The following is a 21,234-nucleotide window of genomic DNA, read 5'->3' on the forward strand; positions in this document are numbered from 1 at the left end:
AAAAGGCAACACATCCATCCCAGCATGCATTGCAGTGCTCCAGATGTAAATAACAATAAGAATTCATGTTCTGTGCTAATTGTTTATTCAGTTACTGTTCCAGTCATTGCTTGTTATGTTATTTGGTAAAACATTATATGACAGCAGCGCCATAAGACTGTTATAAGACCGTCATAATTATGACATGACACTTTTATGGGCATTTCTGAATGCTTATGACAGATGTCAGTAACTCCATTTATGGCCAGCTCGGATCTTTTACATCCATTCAAAAGTGAGATAATTTGCATTCATTAATGCTCATGAGAGTGTCATGTCATAATTATGATTGTCTAATGACAGTCTTACGGCGCCACTGTCAAATAGAGTGTTACCAAATAGCAAAACAAGCAATTAATGAAACAACTGGAACAGTAACTGAAGAAATAATTAGCACAGAACATGAATTTTGATTGTTATTTACATCTGTAGCAATGCATGCTAGGAGCAGGACAGCAGGTGGCAGAAGAGGTTGACTGTCTCCCCCAAGGGAGCAGTGATGGCCAAAGGAAGATTCTTGAAGCAATGAAGCTTTGAAGTCAATTGATTCAAAGCTTCATGGTGGTTCATTTGGTCTTATAACAGTCGTATGATGCCGCTGCCAAATAAAGTATTAGCGGTTAATATCTTTTGGTGTCAACATCCCATAATACAAAAAAAGAGGATTTGGACAAATTTGACGACAACAATGTGTCTAAACGATTCATCAACTTTTTAAACAATGTTTAAAAAAAATAATAATAATTTGATATCCGATTAGCTATCGATTAATAAAAGATGAGTTTGAAGTCCCTGCTTTACTTGCTCACATTTCCGTAGTACTTAGTGAAAAGTAAAACTGCTAGTTTAAAAAATATACTATTGCTGTAGAGCCAATAAAGTAAAATGCAAAATACAGTAGAACCACATCTATTCAAGTTTATAAACGTTCTGATTTATCGACTATTTATTTTTTCTTTTTTTTTTTCAACTTTAAGTTGATTGTTTTCATAATCAAAAAAAGACTAAATACCTAATTAAGGTTCCTAAGAAATGGTGACCATGTCGAAAAATGACTGCGCCAATGTCATTTTACATGTAGAAAACAAATTTGGCACTAAAAAATCTCTGTCTTGTAGGAACCCAAAGAGTCCACGCGGCTCAGCCGAGATGAGGTGAAAGTGGACGGTCTGAAGCCCCTGACGGACTACAACTTCCAGATCAGGGCGTGTGCTGCCGGAGCTGGAAATTGCAGCGAATGGAGTCAGGCAGTGACCGGGAGAAGTCCTGGAAAAGGTCAACTACTACCAAGTACCGGCATACCCCAGGGGTTCGTTCTGGGGCCCCTGCAGTTAATTACTAATGTTACCTCTGGCGACATATTCCACAAATTCTACTGCAGCAAAGTGGCAAGCAAAATTTGTGATTTGTGCATTTCCTGTGCATTTATCTTTAGGGCCATCTCAACCGCTCCATGCGTGGCGGATATTAAGCAACCGCGAGACCAGCTCACTGCAGGATGTCACTGTTTTATGGAAGGTAACTTTATTTTCTATTTTTACTGATGGTGGTAAAGCTTTCTAAGCATCTCAATTACTCTTTCACTGTTATTTATGGTTCATTCGCCCCTCCCAGTCAAAATGGATTGGACGTCCATCACCCTTGATTTATTTATCTGCTATATTTGCAACCATGTGGCAGTTGCCAAAGAAACCAAAACATACACTTTAATGGAGGGCTCAGTCAGGAGTCAAACCCAAGACCTCTCACACCCAAAGCGAGAATCATACCACTAGTCCAACGAGCCACTGATGTTTGCTTGATTATTAGGTCAATAGGTGGATCTACTATTCAGGCGAAGTAGGCGATCGCCTTAGGCCTCCAACCATTAGGGGGCCCCCAGCCAGCTGCCCTTGCCCCAACGAGCAAGGGCTTGGGCCACCAGAGGCAGCAGCACCCCCAACTATTCGTCATGTATAATGATGTCAGCATACCAAACAGACAAATAACAAAACAGAAAAGAAAGCCATTTGAATGCTGCATTTATATGATCTCTCCCCCACGCACACGCACTACAATGGACTGTTCCACGACGACGGACAGAGTATCAGTCGCTTAGCTTCATTTAGTGCCGTTTAGCTTCGCTTAGCTCCGTTTAGCATTGGTTAGCTCCGCTTAGCTGTTCGTTAGCTTCACTTAGCTCTCCCGCGTTTTTCACGCCACTAAGCTCGCTTTTTTTTTTTTTTTTTTTTTTTTTTTTTTAAATAATTTTATTGTCATCATCATCGGTATCATGGACAATCATTGACAATTACAAAATGTGATATGATTTGCCCGAAGGAACCGAAGAAGAAGACAAAGGCGGACGGGAAGAAGCATATGCTGATCAGTTTCCCGTCCCCCATACAACTAAAGACGCACATTCAGACATGGTACATACATCAGATGGCCACAAAACTGTACAATAAACAATCTGGGTTTAGTAACTCAGCGTCCAGTCAAGCAGCTCGATTAATTTCAGGGCGTACAAGGTTATGGCTCTGTCATGTCCCTGATATTTTTGCATCTGTTTGCGGTTCCATGTTTATTACATACTCTTTCAGCTTAGCAATGGCGTACCGCAAAGCAACACGTCACTTCCGCTCATTAATATTCATGACATTAGCTACTGTTGTTAAGTAGGGACAAGCCACCGTTTGTCCCTAATAGGAAATGAATGGAAATCGTGTACAAAGGAGATGTTTACAGAGCCAAAACTACCAATTCTCTCCGAAAATTATGTGCCTGGTGCAGAATTGACTGGCAAAGATGTGGAAGAACATAAAAATGTTCAGTTAAAGAGATGGCTTTAGTGTCGAAGGCTGAAAAAGACGAAAAGAACGAGCCGACCTAAGAATAGCTTTAGCTTTTTTTTTATCGACACGACTGACAATGACATTCTCCGGTTTCAACAAGCTATCCTTTACCATCAGCCCTGTCTTTCTTATATATCCTCTGGTTGTCCTAAGTCTCTTAACGTTCTTGGGGGTAATTTAGTTAGCTTTGTGTAGCAATCGCAAATGCTACTCAGTGACAGCCAACAAACACTTTTAATTTTTTCATTGACAACACATCTTAATCCTATAATTTATTTACACTTCCGCCTTACTAAAGTTTATATATATATATATATATATATATATATATGTATATACAACAGAAACGGTAACAGTGGCAGTCAGATACCATTGTAATTCTTTTCAGGTCATTCATTGTCAGACAAAAGCAGTACGGCACAACGTTACGCTAAAAAAAATAAGTTAAAAATATAAAAATGGTTTACCCCTTTGTCCTCTGAAAGACCATGCCAACCCAACATAATGTTTACTGCATATGAAACGTGAATGGATTCGCCGAGCTGGTGTTAAAGTCCGCGCAAGTTGATCCGGTCTTCACATGTTTTCCTCCCGAGTTTTTGGTTTCCGGAAGCGTATGAAGAAAATATCCTTCATGGTTGTAATGTCTAGAGTCGTTTCTACAAGTTCCAAAAAAGCAATGCATGATCGGCATGTTCGTTTTTGAAAGATTACCGGCGAAAAGTAGCACTACTTGCGTTGTGTCTATGCGAGGGCGGGTCTATAATGTCCCACTCCGGCTTTACTTCCGCTTTACGATGCGACGTCACGGTCTAAAAATAGCCAGCGTGCGGTACGCCATCGCCAGTTGCGCCACTGTGTCACCTGGGCTAGGCGTCAGTTGTAATCCAGAAATGATGCGCTTATTTGCGCGTCGGCACTGGTCAAGATCGTCAGCCAAAATTTCCAGCCTCTTGATGCGAACATCTCTCTCCTCGACAGCCTGCTTGAGTTTCTCGTTTTCAGCGCGAATTAACTTGAGCTCTCTGACGATTTCTTGATTCTGGTTTTGAATCAAGCCAGTCAAGGAGACCTCCAACTTCTGTATGGAGGATTTTATTTCATCCAAGTCTCCGGGTTTCAAATTCTTTGGAGCCATAGTGGGAGTCGAGCTTGCTGGCCCTGAGCGCTTATCGGTTAAGCTTCAGGAGCTCAGAGAGTGTGTCTGTACACATTGAAGTTCAGCCACTAGTTATTTTTACAGCATATTTGCTACTTTGCACGTCAGCTATCGTTTATTTCAAACACATGAGTGAACGTGCTCTCCATGAGAGCCAAAGTCCAGTGAGCGAGGGAGAAGTTGAGAACAGGCCGCTAATGCCTCTTTTAACTTTCTTCTTCACACCGAACATAAAATACACGACAGCACACCCTGTGGCGAAACATTGCAGTACAGTTCTAATCAGTCATGCAATAACACTCAACAGCTGGTTAACAGCATTTGCTAACGAAAAAAAAAATCAAATCTTTGCGTGACACCACAAGCAATGACGAAGAATGTTTTTTTTTTATGGAGTGTAAAGCTTTTGGTTAGCGGTTTAGCGAACATACCTCCGGTGAACATTTCAAAATAAAAGCACGTCATGTTCGTCATATAAATAACGATTTCTGGAGTTAATCCCACTTACCTCAGAATTAATATAATATGTGGAGTACATACTACAGAATACAGATTCTACACTAAGAATAGTTTTCAAATGACACTCTTTATGACAAATATGATTGGCAATGAATAATTATTATAATTATTATACTACTATTATATATAGTAGTATACTATAATAATAATGCTAGATAGATAATGCAAAGTCAGTGTTCTGAATCTGTTTTACTTTCCATTCTTTTGCACTAGTAAATGCTAACAGCATTTAACCTCGTTTATTTGTGATTAATTATTGTTATGTACATGATTATTTCTACTTTGATAAAAAAAATTAAGTGTTCCAAAATGGTTTTGTGAATTAATAGGTGTCAACAAAAATTTCATTGCTAAATTTGTAAAAAAAAAAAAAAAAAAAAAAATGAAAGAAAGAAAATTATTAGATTAGTCGACTAATCGTAAAACTAGTCGGCTGACTAATCAGGAGAAAATTTGTCGTTTAGGACAGCCCCAGTGTAACGGAACATATTTCCTCCACACTCTTCTCACCTTTTTAACCCCTGACCCATGAAGAGGGCCCCTGGATATGTTCACCTTAGGTCCCAAAATTGCCAAGTCCGCCACTGATTAAGTCCTACTATCTGGTTCCATGATCATATATTCAAGTCAATTGCACTTGAAACATGATCCTTCACTGCCAGCCCTCCAAGATTTTTTTTCTCAATCCTGTTAATGGTTCTGCTAACAAAAGAGTGCTCAAATACTCAATAATTTGATGCAAACCTTGATATGAAAATTTCTGAGGTGAGAGTTCATTCAGAAATAATTTTGTTTTTGTTTTGTTTTTTTGTTTTTATTGCTAAACAAATCACCAGGCTCCGGATCCAGAGTCGTACAGTGGCCAGGTGGAGCGCTACAAGGTGGTCCTAGGCCATGGTCCCGCAGAACAGGAAGTGAATTGCTCCGCGTTGTTCAGCAAGTGCTCCCTTCAGGTGTCATCCGACCTTCCGGCGCTTGGCTTCAGTGTAGTTGCCTCTTATGGGACGTCGCCGCTGACCAGCGTCCCGCTCAGATTCTCGGGTATGCACGACCTGACAACAAACATGCCACTTTTGTTGGAAAAATTCCTTTTCAATGCTACATTTCACAATTTCAAGTTTTAAAAATGAACTACTTCAGTTGCTAGCATTTCAATTTATCAAAGTCAATGATCAATTAAACGTGCCTTAACAATGTGTAAGTAGATTTTTTTTAAAAATGAAAATAAACACTTTCACTGCTTACATTTTAACTGTCACAAATGAATGAAAATAAGCCAATTGTAATTAATAAGTAAGACATTAAAGAATTTACAACTCTCTGTGGCAGTTAAACAGGTAGGTAGAGAAGCCCAAAATTGTACTCAAGTAAGAGTAGCGTTACTTCAAAATAAAATTACTCGAGTAAAAGTAAAAGTAGTCATCCAAGTACTCAAGTACAGTGGGGCAAATAAGTATTTAGTCAACCACCATTTGTGCAAGTTCTCCTACTTGAAAAGATTAGAGAGGCCTGTTATTGTCAGCATGGGTAAACCTCAACCATGAGAGACAGAATGTGGAAAAAAAGAAGAAAATCAGATTGTTTGATTTTTAAAGAATTTATTTCCAAATTATAGTGGGAAATAAGTATTTGGTCCCCTACAAACAAGCAAGATTTCTGGCTGTCAAAGAAATCTAACTTCTTCTAACGAGATCTAACGAGGCTCCACTCGTTACCTGTATTAATGATACCTGTTATTCAACTCATTTAACTCATTATTGGTATAAAAGATACATGTCCACAACTTCAGTCAGTCACACTCTAATCTTCACTATGGCCAAGACCAAAGAGCTGTCGAAGGACACCAGAGACAAATTGTAGACCTGCACCAGGCTGGGAAGACTGAATCTGCAATAGGTAAAACGCTTGGTGTAAAGATATCAACTGTGGGAGCAATTATTAGAAAATGGGAGACATATAAGACCACTGATAATCTCCCTCTATCTGGGGCTCCATGCAAGATCTCACCACGTGGCATCAAAATGATAACAAGAACGGTGAGCAAAAATCCCAGAACCACATGGGGGGACCTAGTGAATGACCTACAGAGAGCTGGGACCACAGTAAAAAAGGCCACTACCAGTAACACAATGTGCCGCCAGGGACTCAAATCCTGCACTGCCAGACGTGTCCCCCTGCTGAAGAAAGTACATGTCCAGGCCGGCTGGGGTTCGCTAGAGAGCATTTGGATGATCCAGAAGAGAACTGGGAGAATGTGTTATGGTCAGATGAAACCAAAATAGAACTTTTTTGGTAGAAATACAGGTTCTTGTGTTTGGAGGAGAAAGAATACTGAATTGCATCTGAAGAACACCATACCCACTGTGAAACCTGGTGGTGGAAACATCATGCTTTGGGGCTGTTTTTCTGCAAAGGGGCCAGGACGACTGATCTGTCTAAAGGAAAGAATGAATGGGGCCATGTACCGAGAGATTTTGAGTGAAAATCTCCTTCCATCGGCAAGGGCATTGAAGATGAGACGTGGCTGGGTCTTTCAGCATGACAATGATCCCAAACACACAGCCAGGGCAACAAAGTAGTGGCTTTATAAGAAGCATCTCAAGGTCCTGGAGTGGCCTAGCCAGTCTCCAGATCTCAACCCCATAGAAAATCTGTGGAGGGAGCTGAAAGTCCATGTTGCCCAACGACAGCCCCAAAAATTCACTACTCTGCATGGAGGAATGGGCCAAAATACCAGCAACAGTGTGTGAAAAGCTTGTGAAGAGTTACAGAGAACGTTTGGCCTCTGTTATTGCCAACAAAGGGTACATAACAAAGTGTTTTTCACATTCTGTCTCTCATGGTTGAGGCTTACCCATGTTGACATTTACAGGCCTCTGTAATATTTTCAAGTGGGAGAACTTGCACAATTAGTGGTTGACTAAATACTTATTTGCCCCACTGTACAAGTGAAAAAATATTTGGTGAAAAGAATATTCAAGCAATGAGTAACATTGTGAGCAACTGCTTGCAATGTTTGATTAAAAAAAAATTAAACAATGGTATTTTTTTTCTCAGCACAAGGTTATCTATGTGAACTGTATTATACTGTACGACTACCTGTTAAATAACATATTATATAACATTGAATTCTGGCGAGAGAAAAAAAATCTACAGAACTAGATCATTATTCGTTCAAAGAGACTGAGTGCCCTTTAGTCGAGAAAACATATTTCCAATAATGAAACTGAAAGGATCATATCTCCAGTTCTCTGTGGTCAGTTGGTGCCACATAAAAACTGGGAGAGAGACTAAAATCCGTGCTTTCGAGTCATGTTGCCGTTTGCGCTCTATGTTAAATACTTAATTTTTTACGGTGCTTTAAAGACGCAGCGTGATTGAACAGGCTGGCATAATCATAATCTGGTAAAATGGAGTTTTGTGATTATTGTTGTTAGGTCTTATTGGAGAGACTGGTAGCACCACTGTTGCCGTCACTGGAAAAAAAAAAAAGTACAGTTATTTTCTGACTATAAGCCGCTACTTTTTTCCCTCATTTTGAAACCTGTGGCTTAAAATCCAGTGTGGCTTATTTGTTGATTTATTCGGGTTAATATGTAACACTTTATTTGACAGCTGCGTCATAAGACTGTCAAAAGACACTATCACTGGCACTATCATGGGCATTACTGAATGCTTATGACAGATGTCATTAAGTGTTATCCGGTAAATTATGTTACTTAACTCCAATTATGTCCAGCTCAGATCTTTTACATCTTTTCAAAGTGAGATAATATCTGTCATAAGCATTCATTAATACTCATGGCAGTGTCATGTCATAATTATGATTCTTAATTATGAGGTATTATGACAGTCTTATGGTGCCACTGTCAAATCAAGTGTTACAGAATATCAGAGCTAGTGATTAACGAAACAACTGGAAGAGTAACTGAAGAAATAATTTGAGATGTCCCGATCGATCGGCATCCTGATTGATCGGGTCCGATCACGTCATTTTCAAAGTATCGGAATCTGCAAAAAAATAGGGGACATGCCTTTTTTTAATATATATATATATATATATTTTTTAATTCAATCGTTTTCTAATTGTATTTAATGTTACAGACATAATATGTTATACTCATCCAGAGTCTTTAAGCTTAAGGTAGAGTTATCAAATTTATCCCGATAACAGCGGTACTTAAATATTTTAACGTGATACATTTTTTTTTAAATTAACGCAATTAATACATGCGCTGCATGACCCCCTCACGCATTGTCGCGTTTAATCTGTAATGACGCCGTTTTACCTATATAGAGAGCTAAAAGGCAGCATAACATGAGTAGAGGGAATTTTGGCAGCCTTTGGAGCCTTTTTTTAATCGGCTAAAGCCCTACAATCCCTCTCCCTACGATTAGAAATATCATGGGAAGCAATGTGGGGAAGAAAGGTAGTAATTGATCTTTTTCTTAACACTCTATTTCCCAACGCAGAGAAGATATATCAATTGGTAGCACTACGCACAGTCATGGTTGCACTTCATCATGCATTTGGGCATGGCTACAGTATCATTTACTGAAAGCTCAATAAATACACTAGATGGCAATATTTAGTCACAATATACAAAGTCTTTCTATCCGTGGATCCCTTTCACAGAAAGAATATTAATAATGTAAATGCCATCTTGAGGTTTTATTGTCATAATAAACAAATACAGTACTTATGTACTGTATGTTGAATGTATATATTCATCCGAGTTTTATTCATTTTTTTCTTAATGCATTGCCAAAATGTATATGATCGGGAAAATTATCGGGAATGATTGGAATTGAATCGGGAGCACAAAAAAAAAGCAATCGGATCGGAAAATATCGGGATCGGCAGATACTCAAACTAAAACGATCGGATCGGGAGCAAAAAAACATGATCGGAACAACCCTAGAAATAATTTGCACGGAACATGATTTTTTATTGTTTTTTACATCGGTAGTGCTGCCATGCATGCTAGGAGGCATGTTGGACGACAACATTGTTGACAGCAGGTGGCAGCAGAGGTTGACTGTCTCTCCCAAGGGAGCAGTAATGGCCAAATGAACCTTCTTGAAGCAATACAGATTTGCAGCCATTTGGTTCAAAGCTTCATGGTGGTTCATTTGGTCTTAGGAGAGTCTTGTGATGACGTTGTCAAATAAAATGTTATCGGCTAATATCTTTTAGTGTAATTATCCAGTAATACAATGAGGACAGCTGTGGCTTATAGTCCGGTGTGGCTTATCTCTGAACAAATGCCGATTTCATGTCATTTTGGTAGGTGGCGGCTTATAGTCAGGTGCGCCTTATAGTAAAATTATGGTAAAACCAAATTTGTAGAATATAGAGGGAAAATGTAACGACTAGTGTAGAAAAAAGTAGCGGAGTAAGAGTAGCGTTTCTCAAACTAAAAAGTATGGCTTAGGAGAACTACTCTTAGAAGTACATTTTTCACAAAAAATTTCACAAATGTAACTGAGTAAATGCAATGCATTACTACCCACCTCTGCAGTTAATCCATGATTTATTTATTTACATAAACTTTTTATGCCTTAAACAATCAAGTTTAAGTTAAAAAAATACATTTCTGTTTGAAACTAAACTAACTGGTCTTAAATTTCATAGTCCAGGCTTCATATTTGTTCAAAAGGAAACCACTACTTCACATTAACAATGACGTACCTATGGGGCGCCGTTTGTAGAGCAGTACATGTTGAAAATTACGACAACATTTTCTCACACTTAGCGCCACAGTGTTTAAAATGTGATGTAAAATCTTTAGAGTCACTTTTTTTTTTTTTTTTACACATTTAAAACATTATTTAGCAACTTAATTTTTTGTAAAGTTTTGGACCTAATTGTTTAAATCCAGAACTAAATATTTAATTTAAATCTTAAATTTATGTCCTGAATCCTAAATGTTAAATTTGGAAACGATTGGAACTAAATATTTAGCATAAGACGAGAAGTCCCAGAGAATTCTGGTACTCTTGCTAGTCCCAAACAATGGCCGATATGGCCTCTCCCCCCGGAAAACCCATTGATGGCAAAAATGACCCAAGTGCTTTTGAATTGGCAAGTCGTTGTCAGATAGACAACAGCCGTTCATATACTGTAAAAATGTAACCACTAGACATACATTAACTTCAGGCACAATGACCACAATCCATACTCCATGCGCCTGATTCAGTCCTTCTAAACTATAGACATAATTCCAGCTTTACACTCAAATTGCAGTTCTAAAACGCTTTTTTTCCTTCTTCAAAACAATGTACGCATTTGGGCCATTCTTTCTGTCGTTATGTGTGGAGTATAGGAGAAGTGAATTAAAAAATGTGTAAAAAGTGTCAGACTTCATAAATAAATGTAATTAAATAAATTGGGCTTGACTTGAACTGACACAAACTATCACATGAGTCACGGAGGAGAGGCCAAATCGGCTATTGCTAGGGAATATTAGGAGTGTTTGTCTTGGGAAAGGCCGAGTCGGCCTCTGCTGGGTTTTCTCGTGTTAATATGCAAATTCACATGACTGGAGACTGGAAGTAACAAAATAAAAGCTGACGCACACAAAATACTCTTTAAATAGTTACTCCTAAATGTGTATTTTAGCTATATATTGTTATAATCACAATGACTCATGTCCAAGTGCCGACCGACTGCCACCGTTGAGTAGGTTTTATTCATTTTTAATCAACGTAAACAGACAGTCTGAGTTGCTCCAGCTTTTATTTTGTTACTTCCAGTCTCCAGTCACGTGAATCTGCATATTAAGCTAAATACAGTGGTACCTCTACATACGATCACTTCGACACACGATCTTTTCGACATCCGACGTAAAATTTGAGCCGCCATTTGTTTCTACATCCGACGAGTTGCTCGAAATCCGACGACATGACAGCACTGCAAACGAACGCACGGTGGATTTTCTTGTGTGAGAAATCAACACAGTTTTCAAAAAAAGTTGATACAGTTGGAGAAACAAGGAAAAAAGTGATGCTTACCTTTGAAATGAAGATGCAAGTTATAGAAAAATATGAGCTTGGGGTGCGCGTCCCTGAACTGGCTCAACAATACAGCTCCATGGTCCTCTTCCGACCACCGTTCGCCACTATTTATAAGTTAAGGTGACAATTATTATTGTGGTAACATTGCCAAGGAAATCGCCAGCTTCGTCACGTTTTTATCATTTATTTAAGAACTTATCCAACACAAAACGCCCATTGTCTTAAGCAGTTGACTGCTCTCAAGAAAACGAAAGTATTATCTCTACCGCACCGACCTATCTCACTGAGACGTCAGCTTCGCGGTGCGTTCAGGGACAGTAAAAAGTGTCCGCCATATTAGAATCCGATTCGTTACATTATTTACAGGAATAATTATTAATTATTCTTCTTATTATTAAATTATTCTGAATTATTTATTTATAACTTATTTGTTTTTCTATGTTTAATTGCCATTTGTAACAGTGCCAGCAGTATTTATTAAGAATTTAGTGTATGTTTTTAGGCTTTGGAACGAATTAATGGAATTATAATGTATTCCTATGGGAAAATCCTGCTCGACATACGACCATTTCGACTTACAAACAAGGTCCTGGAACGAATTAAATTCGTATGTAGAGGTACCACTGTATTTAGTTCCAACCGTTTCCAGATTTAACATTTAGGATATAGGATATAAATTTATGATTAAAATTAAATATTTAGTTCTGGATTTAAACAGTCAGGTCTAAAACTTCTTATTAAAAACTAAATATTTAAGTTGCTAAATTGCGTTGTAAATGGGCAAAAAAAAAAAAAAAGTGACTAAAAATTTCAAACCATTTTAAACACTATGAGGCGCTAAATGTGAGAAAATGATGTTGTAATTTCTAGCATATACTGCAAACGGCGCCCCATACGTACCACCTTAACTTTCTTAATGGTAACACAAGTGACTGCTATTGCCATCACAATTATTTGCCGCTGTCCCTCCCTGTCCAAAGTCAATGACAATAACAACTCTTTTGGTGAATAAGGCTAAAAATAGTTTTTTGTTTATTTTGTTTAGGTGAACCAGGGCCTGAGTTCCAGCTAGCTGTGCCAGACGCTACCGGAAGCGCAATGCTAGTCTCCTGGGATAAAGCAATAAAGAGCACATCAGGAAGTGAAGTACTGTACTGTATACTGGAATGGACTGGCGTGCCTAATAGGAAAAATCAGCTAAATTGGATAAAAGTTCCACCGGATAATAACAACGCAAGCATTGCAGGTAAAGAGACCCTAACAGCGAGTCTCTATTTCAATACCGCGCGTACTCCCAGTGGACATTTAGTGAATTACACCATGTTTTCCTGTTTTGAGGCTTGACTGCAGGCGTTAGGTATAACGTCACCATTTACGCCGTGAGCAGACGAGGAGTCAGCACGCCGTCCTCCATCCTGGCCTACTCGGGACAGCTCAGTAATACACGTCAACATTTTGAAACACTTATGGAAAATTAAAAAGCAATTAAAACAATTACGGTAACCCTTTCAGGGACAGTGACCACTATAGTCAGAGGTGGATAGAATAGCCAATTTTTTTACTCAAGTAAGAGTAGCGTTACTTCAAAATGATATTTTGATTGGTATAATGGAGTCATGTGATTATTGTTGCGACGTTTTATTGGTGAAACCCGAAGCGCGACTGTTGGCATCGCTGGAAATCAAATGAAAAAAAAAGTCAAATTTAATATGTAGAATAAATGTTTTCATATATTGGTCGCACCACATTATAAGGCGCAGTAGTAGTTGTTGGGGTTGCATTAGGCAAATGTGTGTGTATATATATATATATATATATATATATATATATATATATATATATATATATATATATATATACTGTATATACTGTATATACCGTAAATTCCGGACTATAAGCCGCTACTTTTTTCCCTCCCTCAGCATCCTGCGGCTTATAGTCCAGCGCGGCTTATTTGTTGATTTATTTGGGTTAATAGGTAACACTTTATTTGAGAGCGGCGTCATAAGACTTTCATAATTATAACACTATCAATGCTTATGACAGATGTCATTGTCATCCGGCAAACTATGTCACTAACTCCATTTATGTCCAGCTCGGATCTTTTAAATCAATCCAAAAGTGAGATAATTTGCCGATTACACAAAATGACATGTCATGTCATAATTATGATAGTCTTATGGCACGGCTGTCAAATAAAATGTTACTAAATACCATAACTAGCAATTAATGAAACAACTGGAACAGCAACTGAAGAAATAATTGGCACATAACATGGATTTTGATTGTTATTTACATATGTAGCGCTGCAATGCATGCTAGGAGGCATGTTGGACAACAACAGTGTTGACGGCAGGTGGCAGGAGAGGTTGACTGTCTCTCCAAGGGAGCAGTGATGTCCAAATGAAGCTTTTTGAAGCAATGGTGGTTCATTTGGTCTTATGACCGTCATAATTATGACATGACACTATCATGGGCATTACTGAATTCTTATGACAGATGTCATTAAGTGTCATCCGGCAAACTATGGCAAACTATCTCCATTTATGTTCAGCTCGGTTTCTTTTACATCCATTCAAAAGTGAGATAATTTGCCGGATAACACTAAATGACATCTGGTAAAAGCCTTCATTAATTGTCATAACAGTGTCATGTCATAATTATGATTGTCTAGTGACAGTTTTATGGGGCCACTTTCAAATAAAGAGTTACCAAATACCATCTCTAGCAATAAATGAAACTGAACAGTAACTGAAGAAATAATTTGCAGAGAACGTGAATTTTGATTGTTATTTACATCTATAGTGCTGCAATGCATGCCAGGAGGTATGTTGGACGAGAACAGTGTAGACAGCAGGTGGAGCAGTGATGGGCAAACCAAGCTTCTCGAAGCAATGAAGCTTTTCAGCCCATTGGTTCAAAGCTTCATGGTGGTTCATTTGGTCTTATGACAGTCTTACGGTGCCGCTGTCAAATAAAGTGTTACCGGTTACTATCTTTTGGTGTATATATTCCATAATACAATGAGGAGTGCTGCGGCTTATAGTCCAGTGCTGCTTATCTGTTTTTGTGTCAAATTTGGTGGGTGCGGCTTATAGTCTTGTGCGCCTTATAGTCCAAAAATTATGGTATATATATATATATATATATATATATATATATATATATATACAGTGCTGCTCGAAAGTTTGTGAACCCCACAGCGATGGTCAGATTTTTTGTAAAAAAAACTAAAATAACCTTATTAAATGTTAAGTTATACCCAAATCCACAATACTGACATTCCAAATAATGGACTGAAACAAAAGAAATAGTTATATTGTCATTCTTTATTTAACAAAAGTGGTTGATTTAAGAAAAACTCAGATATCATGTGTGCAAAAGTATGTGAACCCCTTCAGTTAATAGGATATTGCGCCTCCTTTTGCAGAGATTACCTCAACCAAACGGTTTCTGTAGTGACTAATCAGCCTCTCACATCTACTTTGGGGGATTTTTGCCCATTCTTCCTTGCAGAATGCAGTCAGTTGAGAGAGGTTTGATGGGCGTCTGGCATGAACTGCTCGCTTCAGGTCCCGCCACAGCATTTCAATGGGATTTAGGTCAGGACTTTGACTGGGCCAGTCCAGAACACGAATCTTCTTCTTTTTCAGCCATTCCTTGGTTGTATTGCTGGAATGCTTTGGATCATTATCATGTTGCATGATCCACCTTCTGCCAAGCTTTAACTTCAAAACAGATGGCGTCAGGTTATGTTCTAGGATTTGACAATATTCCTCAGAATTCATGATTCCCTGGACTATGTGGAGTTGTCCAGGTCCTGAGGATGAAAAGCAAGCCCAGATCTTGACATTCCCACCTCCATGCTTCACTGTTGGGAGAAGGTTCTTTTGGTGGTATGCAGTGTTGACTTTTCGCCAGACATGGCGGTTTTGGTTGTGACCAAACAGTTCAATTTTGCACCTACATCAGTTGATGAAAACTCTTTTTAATTTAGTCTCGACAACACAACTGTTAAAAAAACAAAAAAAAAAACTACTGAATTGATTGATTAGGAAATCAGGTTGAAATAATAGAAAATTCCAAAATGTTGAGGGGGTTCACAAACTTTTGAGCAGCACTGTATATATATATATATATATATATATATATATATATATAACAGGCTAGCCACCCAAGCTGGCATCAAAGGGGGAAAAAACGCTCAAATGTCCACCCCAAAATTTTCCATTTGCCGTTAAACACAGGTTTTTTGGGACCCCCCCCCCCCCCCCCAAAACGCTATTTGTCCTACAATTTTTGACCAAATCACAACATTTACACATAAAAAATTCCAGGACACTATGGTTCTCCCAAAATTCACCAAAAACCTGCCCATTCATTTCTAATGGGATGCCATTGACAGACATGTACGTATGTCCAAATTTCCCCTTCATTTTCAATAGCAGGGAAACATAGGTTCTTGTGATTTTTGACCACTTACCAAGACAGTCAACTGGCGTTCAAGTAAGACGATGCCATTGACAGCCATGCAAATCCATGCCACTGACGGCCATGTAAGTCCAAATTTCCCGTTTATTTTCAATGGCAGAAAAACTATGTGGTTGTGATTTTTGACCAAAAACACAGCCCATTGACATTCAACAGGCACCCAAATAAATCGATGCCGTTGACAGCCATACAACCGGACCTGTCCCCGAAATATCCCCAAATCCACACAAAGTGACCTGATATCAAAAGGACATTTCCCCGAAATGTCCCCAAATCAACAGGAAGTCACATGATAGATCTGTATCTACCATAGCAAAGCCCTATCATAATTTCTCCAGAAATTGCAGTTTCTAGTTTTGATATGACGTTTTGCTAAATATTTTTATTCCATTTAAAACACATCAAATTTGTCTTACACATCAAAACTGATTTGTGTTAAAGGTCTTCATAATTTTGTATTAAATGGCTCAAAGGCCCTTACATCGAATCGTCGCAGAATATCTTTTCATTGATCATTGTCCAAAGAATTTATGATGTACTATATCAGGGGTCCCCAAACTACGGCCCGCAGGCTGGATACGGCCCACCTCCACATTTGGTCCGGCCCCCCTAAACAATACCAGAGAGCATTTTGAATTTTTTTTTCAGTGAAGAACTCAGAGAGGGTTATTTGGTTATATTTGTATTATCTATTTCATGAATCGTGTTATTATTATTTATTATTATTATATTATAATATTATTTTTATTTTATTTACTTTTATTCCGTGAAGAATCCAGAAAGGGTTATTTGATTCTGGCTTTCTGAAAAAAAATAATTTTTTACATTTAGGCACTCCTGCAATCGTCACACTTTTTCTGTTACAAACTGACCCCGGACCCTCATCAGAGAAGGGAAAAGTTATGTGGCCCTCACAGGAAAAGGTTTGGGGACCCCTGTATTAGCAATGTCCCAATCGATCAGCATCCCGATCGATCGGGTCCAATCACATCATTTTCAAAGTATCGGAATTGGAAAAAAAATATCAGCCATGCCTTGTTTTAATATATATATATTAGGGGTGTCAAAATTATTGCGTTAACGGGCGTTAATTATTTTTTTAAATTAATCACGTTAAAATATTTGACGCAATTACCGCACAAATACCCTGCTCAGAGAGATTACAATGACAGCGCAGTGAAACGTGTACTTGTGTTTTTCGGAGTTTTGGCTCCCTCTGCTGGCGCTTGGGTGCGACTGATTTTATAGGCTTCAGCAATCATGAGCATTGTGTAAGTAATTATTGACATCAACAATGGCGGGCTAATAGTTTATTTTTTGATTGAAAATTTTACAAATTTTATTAAAACGAAAACATGAAGAGGGGTTTTAATATAAAATTTCTATAACTTGTACAAACAGTTATCTTTTAAGAACTGCAAGTCTTTCTATCCATGGATCGCTTTAACAGAATGTTAATAATGGTAATGCCATCTTGTTGATTTATTGTAGTAATAAAGAAATACAGTACTTATGTATCGTATGTTGAATGGATATATCCATCTTGTGTCTTATCTTTTCATTCCAACAATAATTTACAGAAAAATGGCATATTTTTATAGATGGTTTGAATTGCGATTAATTGCGATTAATTACAATTAATTAATTTTTAAGCTGTAATTAACTCGATTAAAAATTTTAATCGTTTGACACCCCTAATATATATATACTAGGGGTGTAACGGTACACCAAAATCTCGGTTCGGTACGTACCTCGGTTTTGAGGTCACGGTTCGGTTCATTTTCGGTACAGTAAGAAAACAAAATGCAAAATATAAATGTGCTAGTTGTTTATTACACACTTTTGTGCTTTCAACAATAGGAACATTAGTCCATACAAAGCTAGAATTCTGCTCAATAATAGAAAATACAATATTCTGAAATGTAGATATTATGAAAAACAAAATAAAAAATAACTTTGGCTAAGACTTTTTCTTTAAAATAAATATCTGATGTGCAAAGTTGAACAGTTGCAACACTGAAGTGAAGAGTTGTTCCATCTATATTCTTTTATAATTTGAGTTCCCCACCCAGAGGGCCAACCATCTTCCATGTTAACATATAACCGTTACCCACGCTGCTCACTGCACTTCTACTGTATGTGGTGCGACGGCCCTGGCCGTTTAACTGTTATCTTTTTTGAGACTGTCAGTCATCTGATCGCCGCGTCCGCCAGCTGGCTGCCTCCCCTCCCAACGTGGCGTACTCTGATTGACGCCGGACGGGCTGACGACGTCACCGCCGCTGACGGGCCACCCGAACTAGCCGCTGTCTGACATGTATCCATTATGCAGCGCTTTGTTTACATTTGCGGCAATAACGACACTTGCTTGACGGCAGCTAATCCGATACACGGTAATACGGCTCTGGGTAATACTATTTGGCCGTTGTTTGAGCATGCATACCCGCGTGTGTGTTGTATTGTGCCTGAGTCTTGTTAACCAAATAAAGGCAGCGTTAACAAAAGTCATCTGACCGCTCGTCATTTTACAGTCAACACTCCGAGTTCGCAACTATGCATTTGACAGCATACGTGCCGCGTCCCTCCTCGCTCGCTGTTTGCTCGCTATTCATTCACCTGTGCATTTGATCGCTATTTTGTTACACTCCCGCTTTTTCGGTGAGGTCTTTTGTGTTCATTCGTTATTGGATCGTTTTTGTTCACCACTGTAAATAAGATCACCGCAGCAGTAGAGGTAAACTGCCGTTTTCGTTCAACCCGTTTTGTTTTGTGTAGAAGCCAGGTTAGTGCCAGTGGTTGTATTGTTTTTTCTTTTTTACGATCAGGGTTTACTTAGCGGGTGGGGTTCAAGCGTAGTTTCATTTTGTTTGTTGTTTTGGCCTGGGCTTACGCTGAAGCCAGCTTCTTCCGCATTTTGTATATTTTGTTCATTGCGAGTTCGACTTGTGTCAATAAATTTGTGTCCACTTGCAACTTGTGTGCGTGTCTCGTTTTAGGTTACGCCCTTAGCAGCCGTCCGTGGGACGTAACAGTGGGATTATGGGAAGCATGAGCGGGCATTCCGCGCTTGCGTTAAATGCGTTGAATATTTTAACGTGATTAATAAAAAAAAAAATTACAGCCCATTACCGCGCTAAATTTGACAGCATTTTACATTTCGTCAGAAACTCGTTCGGTGCGGCCCCGCACCGAACCGAGGACCCCGAACCGAAACGGTTCAATACAAATACATGTACCGTTACACCCTTAATATATACTGTGTATATTTTAATTAAATCGTTTTCTAATTGTATTTGACGTTACAGACATGATATGTTACACTCATCCAGAGTCTTTAGGCTTAAGGTTGGGTTATCAAAAATATCCCGATAACAGTGGCAATTAATTTATTAAAAAATGTGTCACGTTAAAATTTTTAACGCAATTAATGTATGCGCTGCACGACCCTCTCATTCATTGTCACGCTCAATCTGTAATGATGCCCTTTTACCTATATAGAGAGAAAAAAGGCAGCGCAAAATGAGTAGAGTGAATTTTGGCAGCCTTTGGAGCCTTTTTTTAATTGGCTAAAGCCTTACAATCCCTCTCTCTATGATTAGAAATATCATGGGAAGCAATGTGGGGAAGCAAGGTGGCAATTGATCTTTGTCTTAACACCTTAAGTTATTTCCCAACGCAGAGAAGATATATCAGTTGGTAGCACGACGCACAGTCATGGTTCCATTTCCCATCATGCATTTGGGATGGCCACAGTATCATTTACTGAAAGCTCAACAAATACACTAGATGGCAATATTTAGTCACAATATACAAAGTCACAAGTATTTCAATCCGTGGATCCCTCTCACAGAAAGAATGTTAATAATGTGAATGCCATCTTGAGGATTTATTGTCATAATAAACAAATAAAGTACTTATGTACTGTATGTTGAATGTACTATATATATTCGTCCAAGTTTTATTCATTTTTTTCTTAATGCATTGCCAAAATGTATATGATCGGGAAAAATTATCGGAAATGATTGGAATTTAATCGGGAGCAAAAAAAAAAAAAAAGCAATCGGATCGGGAAATATCGGGATCGGCAGATACTCAAACTAAAACAATCGGGATCGGATCGGGAGCAAAAAAACATGATCGGAACAATCCTACCCTGTATTATATCATCACCATCAAAAAGTTCCAACCCGCTGCTCGCCACCCCATCAATATTTTTCTAGATCCGCCCCTGCTTTTATGTGTGTCTCATAGTGCAGAAAATACGGTATTAAATTAGTATTAAGTAAATGAATTTTTTAAAAAACTAATTATTCAAAGTAATTAATTTTAGTACAGTAGATGTATAAGTCTACTTTGCGATATGGCAGCGGATCAGTAAGGATAATGAGAAAAGATGTCCACTGTCCCTGAAAGATTAAAAAAATACCAAATTTTAACAGATATGTCAAAAATGTTAAAGCGCCATACAGTTTTAAAATGTAAAATTTAGTTATGTTGCATATTTAAATTGAAATGTCAATGAAACTCTGTTAGACATGGACAAATTGTGGGGAAAAAACAGACATTGCAAAAACACCCTACTTAATTTGAACATTAATATGATGCCACACGTTGCCATATTTTCAGAACCGGACGCCGGTCCCAGCGTGTCGGTGGTGGTCCACAGGCCCACCCGCCTCCTGATTCAGTGGGAGGACCCCGCGGTAGAGCAGCAGAGGGGTTTCATCACCAACTACACCGTATATCTGAGGACCCTCAACATGCGCAGCCAAGAAACCTCAGGTGATGCAAAACCAATCGCAGCGAGAGAAATACAAACAAGAATACAGCAGTGACCTCTGGTGGGAAGTTTGAGTGCTACACGTTCATGTGAATCTACTTTAGTGGTGCTCCTCGCGGGGGTTCGCAGGCAAGCGTGGCTGGAGTATCCCGAGGGGGCCGTGGCTATCCAGATGTCGGCGTCCACGTCTGCGGGAGAAGGCCCACGCGGTAACCCGGTCTCCTCTCGACCCATGGAATCCACAGGTGAGTGAAAATCCTAGAAACTAGAACATTTAATTTTGGGAGAAATTGCGTAGCAATACTTTCATGCTGGTCAGTAATCACCCTTGGATTTTGGGACACTTTCTTATTATTTTGCGGCAAATCTGGTTCACTTGCTGTTGATCTGGGGTC

The 21,234-nt window shown here is 38.7% G+C and overlaps 1 protein-coding gene across 4 annotated transcripts in view; it reads left to right on the forward strand.

Moving 5' to 3' along the window:
- il23r (interleukin 23 receptor) overlaps positions 1 to 21,234 on the forward strand; it is a 38,157-nt gene that overhangs the window by 14,189 nt on the left and 2,734 nt on the right. For all 4 annotated transcript variants that reach the window (XM_057842304.1, XM_057842306.1, XM_057842308.1 and 1 more), the window contains 7 exons: positions 1,158 to 1,314; positions 1,475 to 1,557; positions 5,388 to 5,592; positions 12,614 to 12,814; positions 12,907 to 13,005; positions 20,686 to 20,841; positions 20,944 to 21,084. In XM_057842304.1, coding sequence (XP_057698287.1) covers positions 1,158 to 1,314; positions 1,475 to 1,557; positions 5,388 to 5,592; positions 12,614 to 12,814; positions 12,907 to 13,005; positions 20,686 to 20,841; positions 20,944 to 21,084 — 1,042 coding nt within the window. The remainder of the gene's footprint in view (positions 1 to 1,157; positions 1,315 to 1,474; positions 1,558 to 5,387; positions 5,593 to 12,613; positions 12,815 to 12,906; positions 13,006 to 20,685; positions 20,842 to 20,943; positions 21,085 to 21,234) is intronic.

Source organism: Corythoichthys intestinalis, chromosome 7, assembly GCF_030265065.1.
Source record: "Corythoichthys intestinalis isolate RoL2023-P3 chromosome 7, ASM3026506v1, whole genome shotgun sequence".
NCBI classification, from domain to species: domain Eukaryota; kingdom Metazoa; phylum Chordata; class Actinopteri; order Syngnathiformes; family Syngnathidae; genus Corythoichthys; species Corythoichthys intestinalis.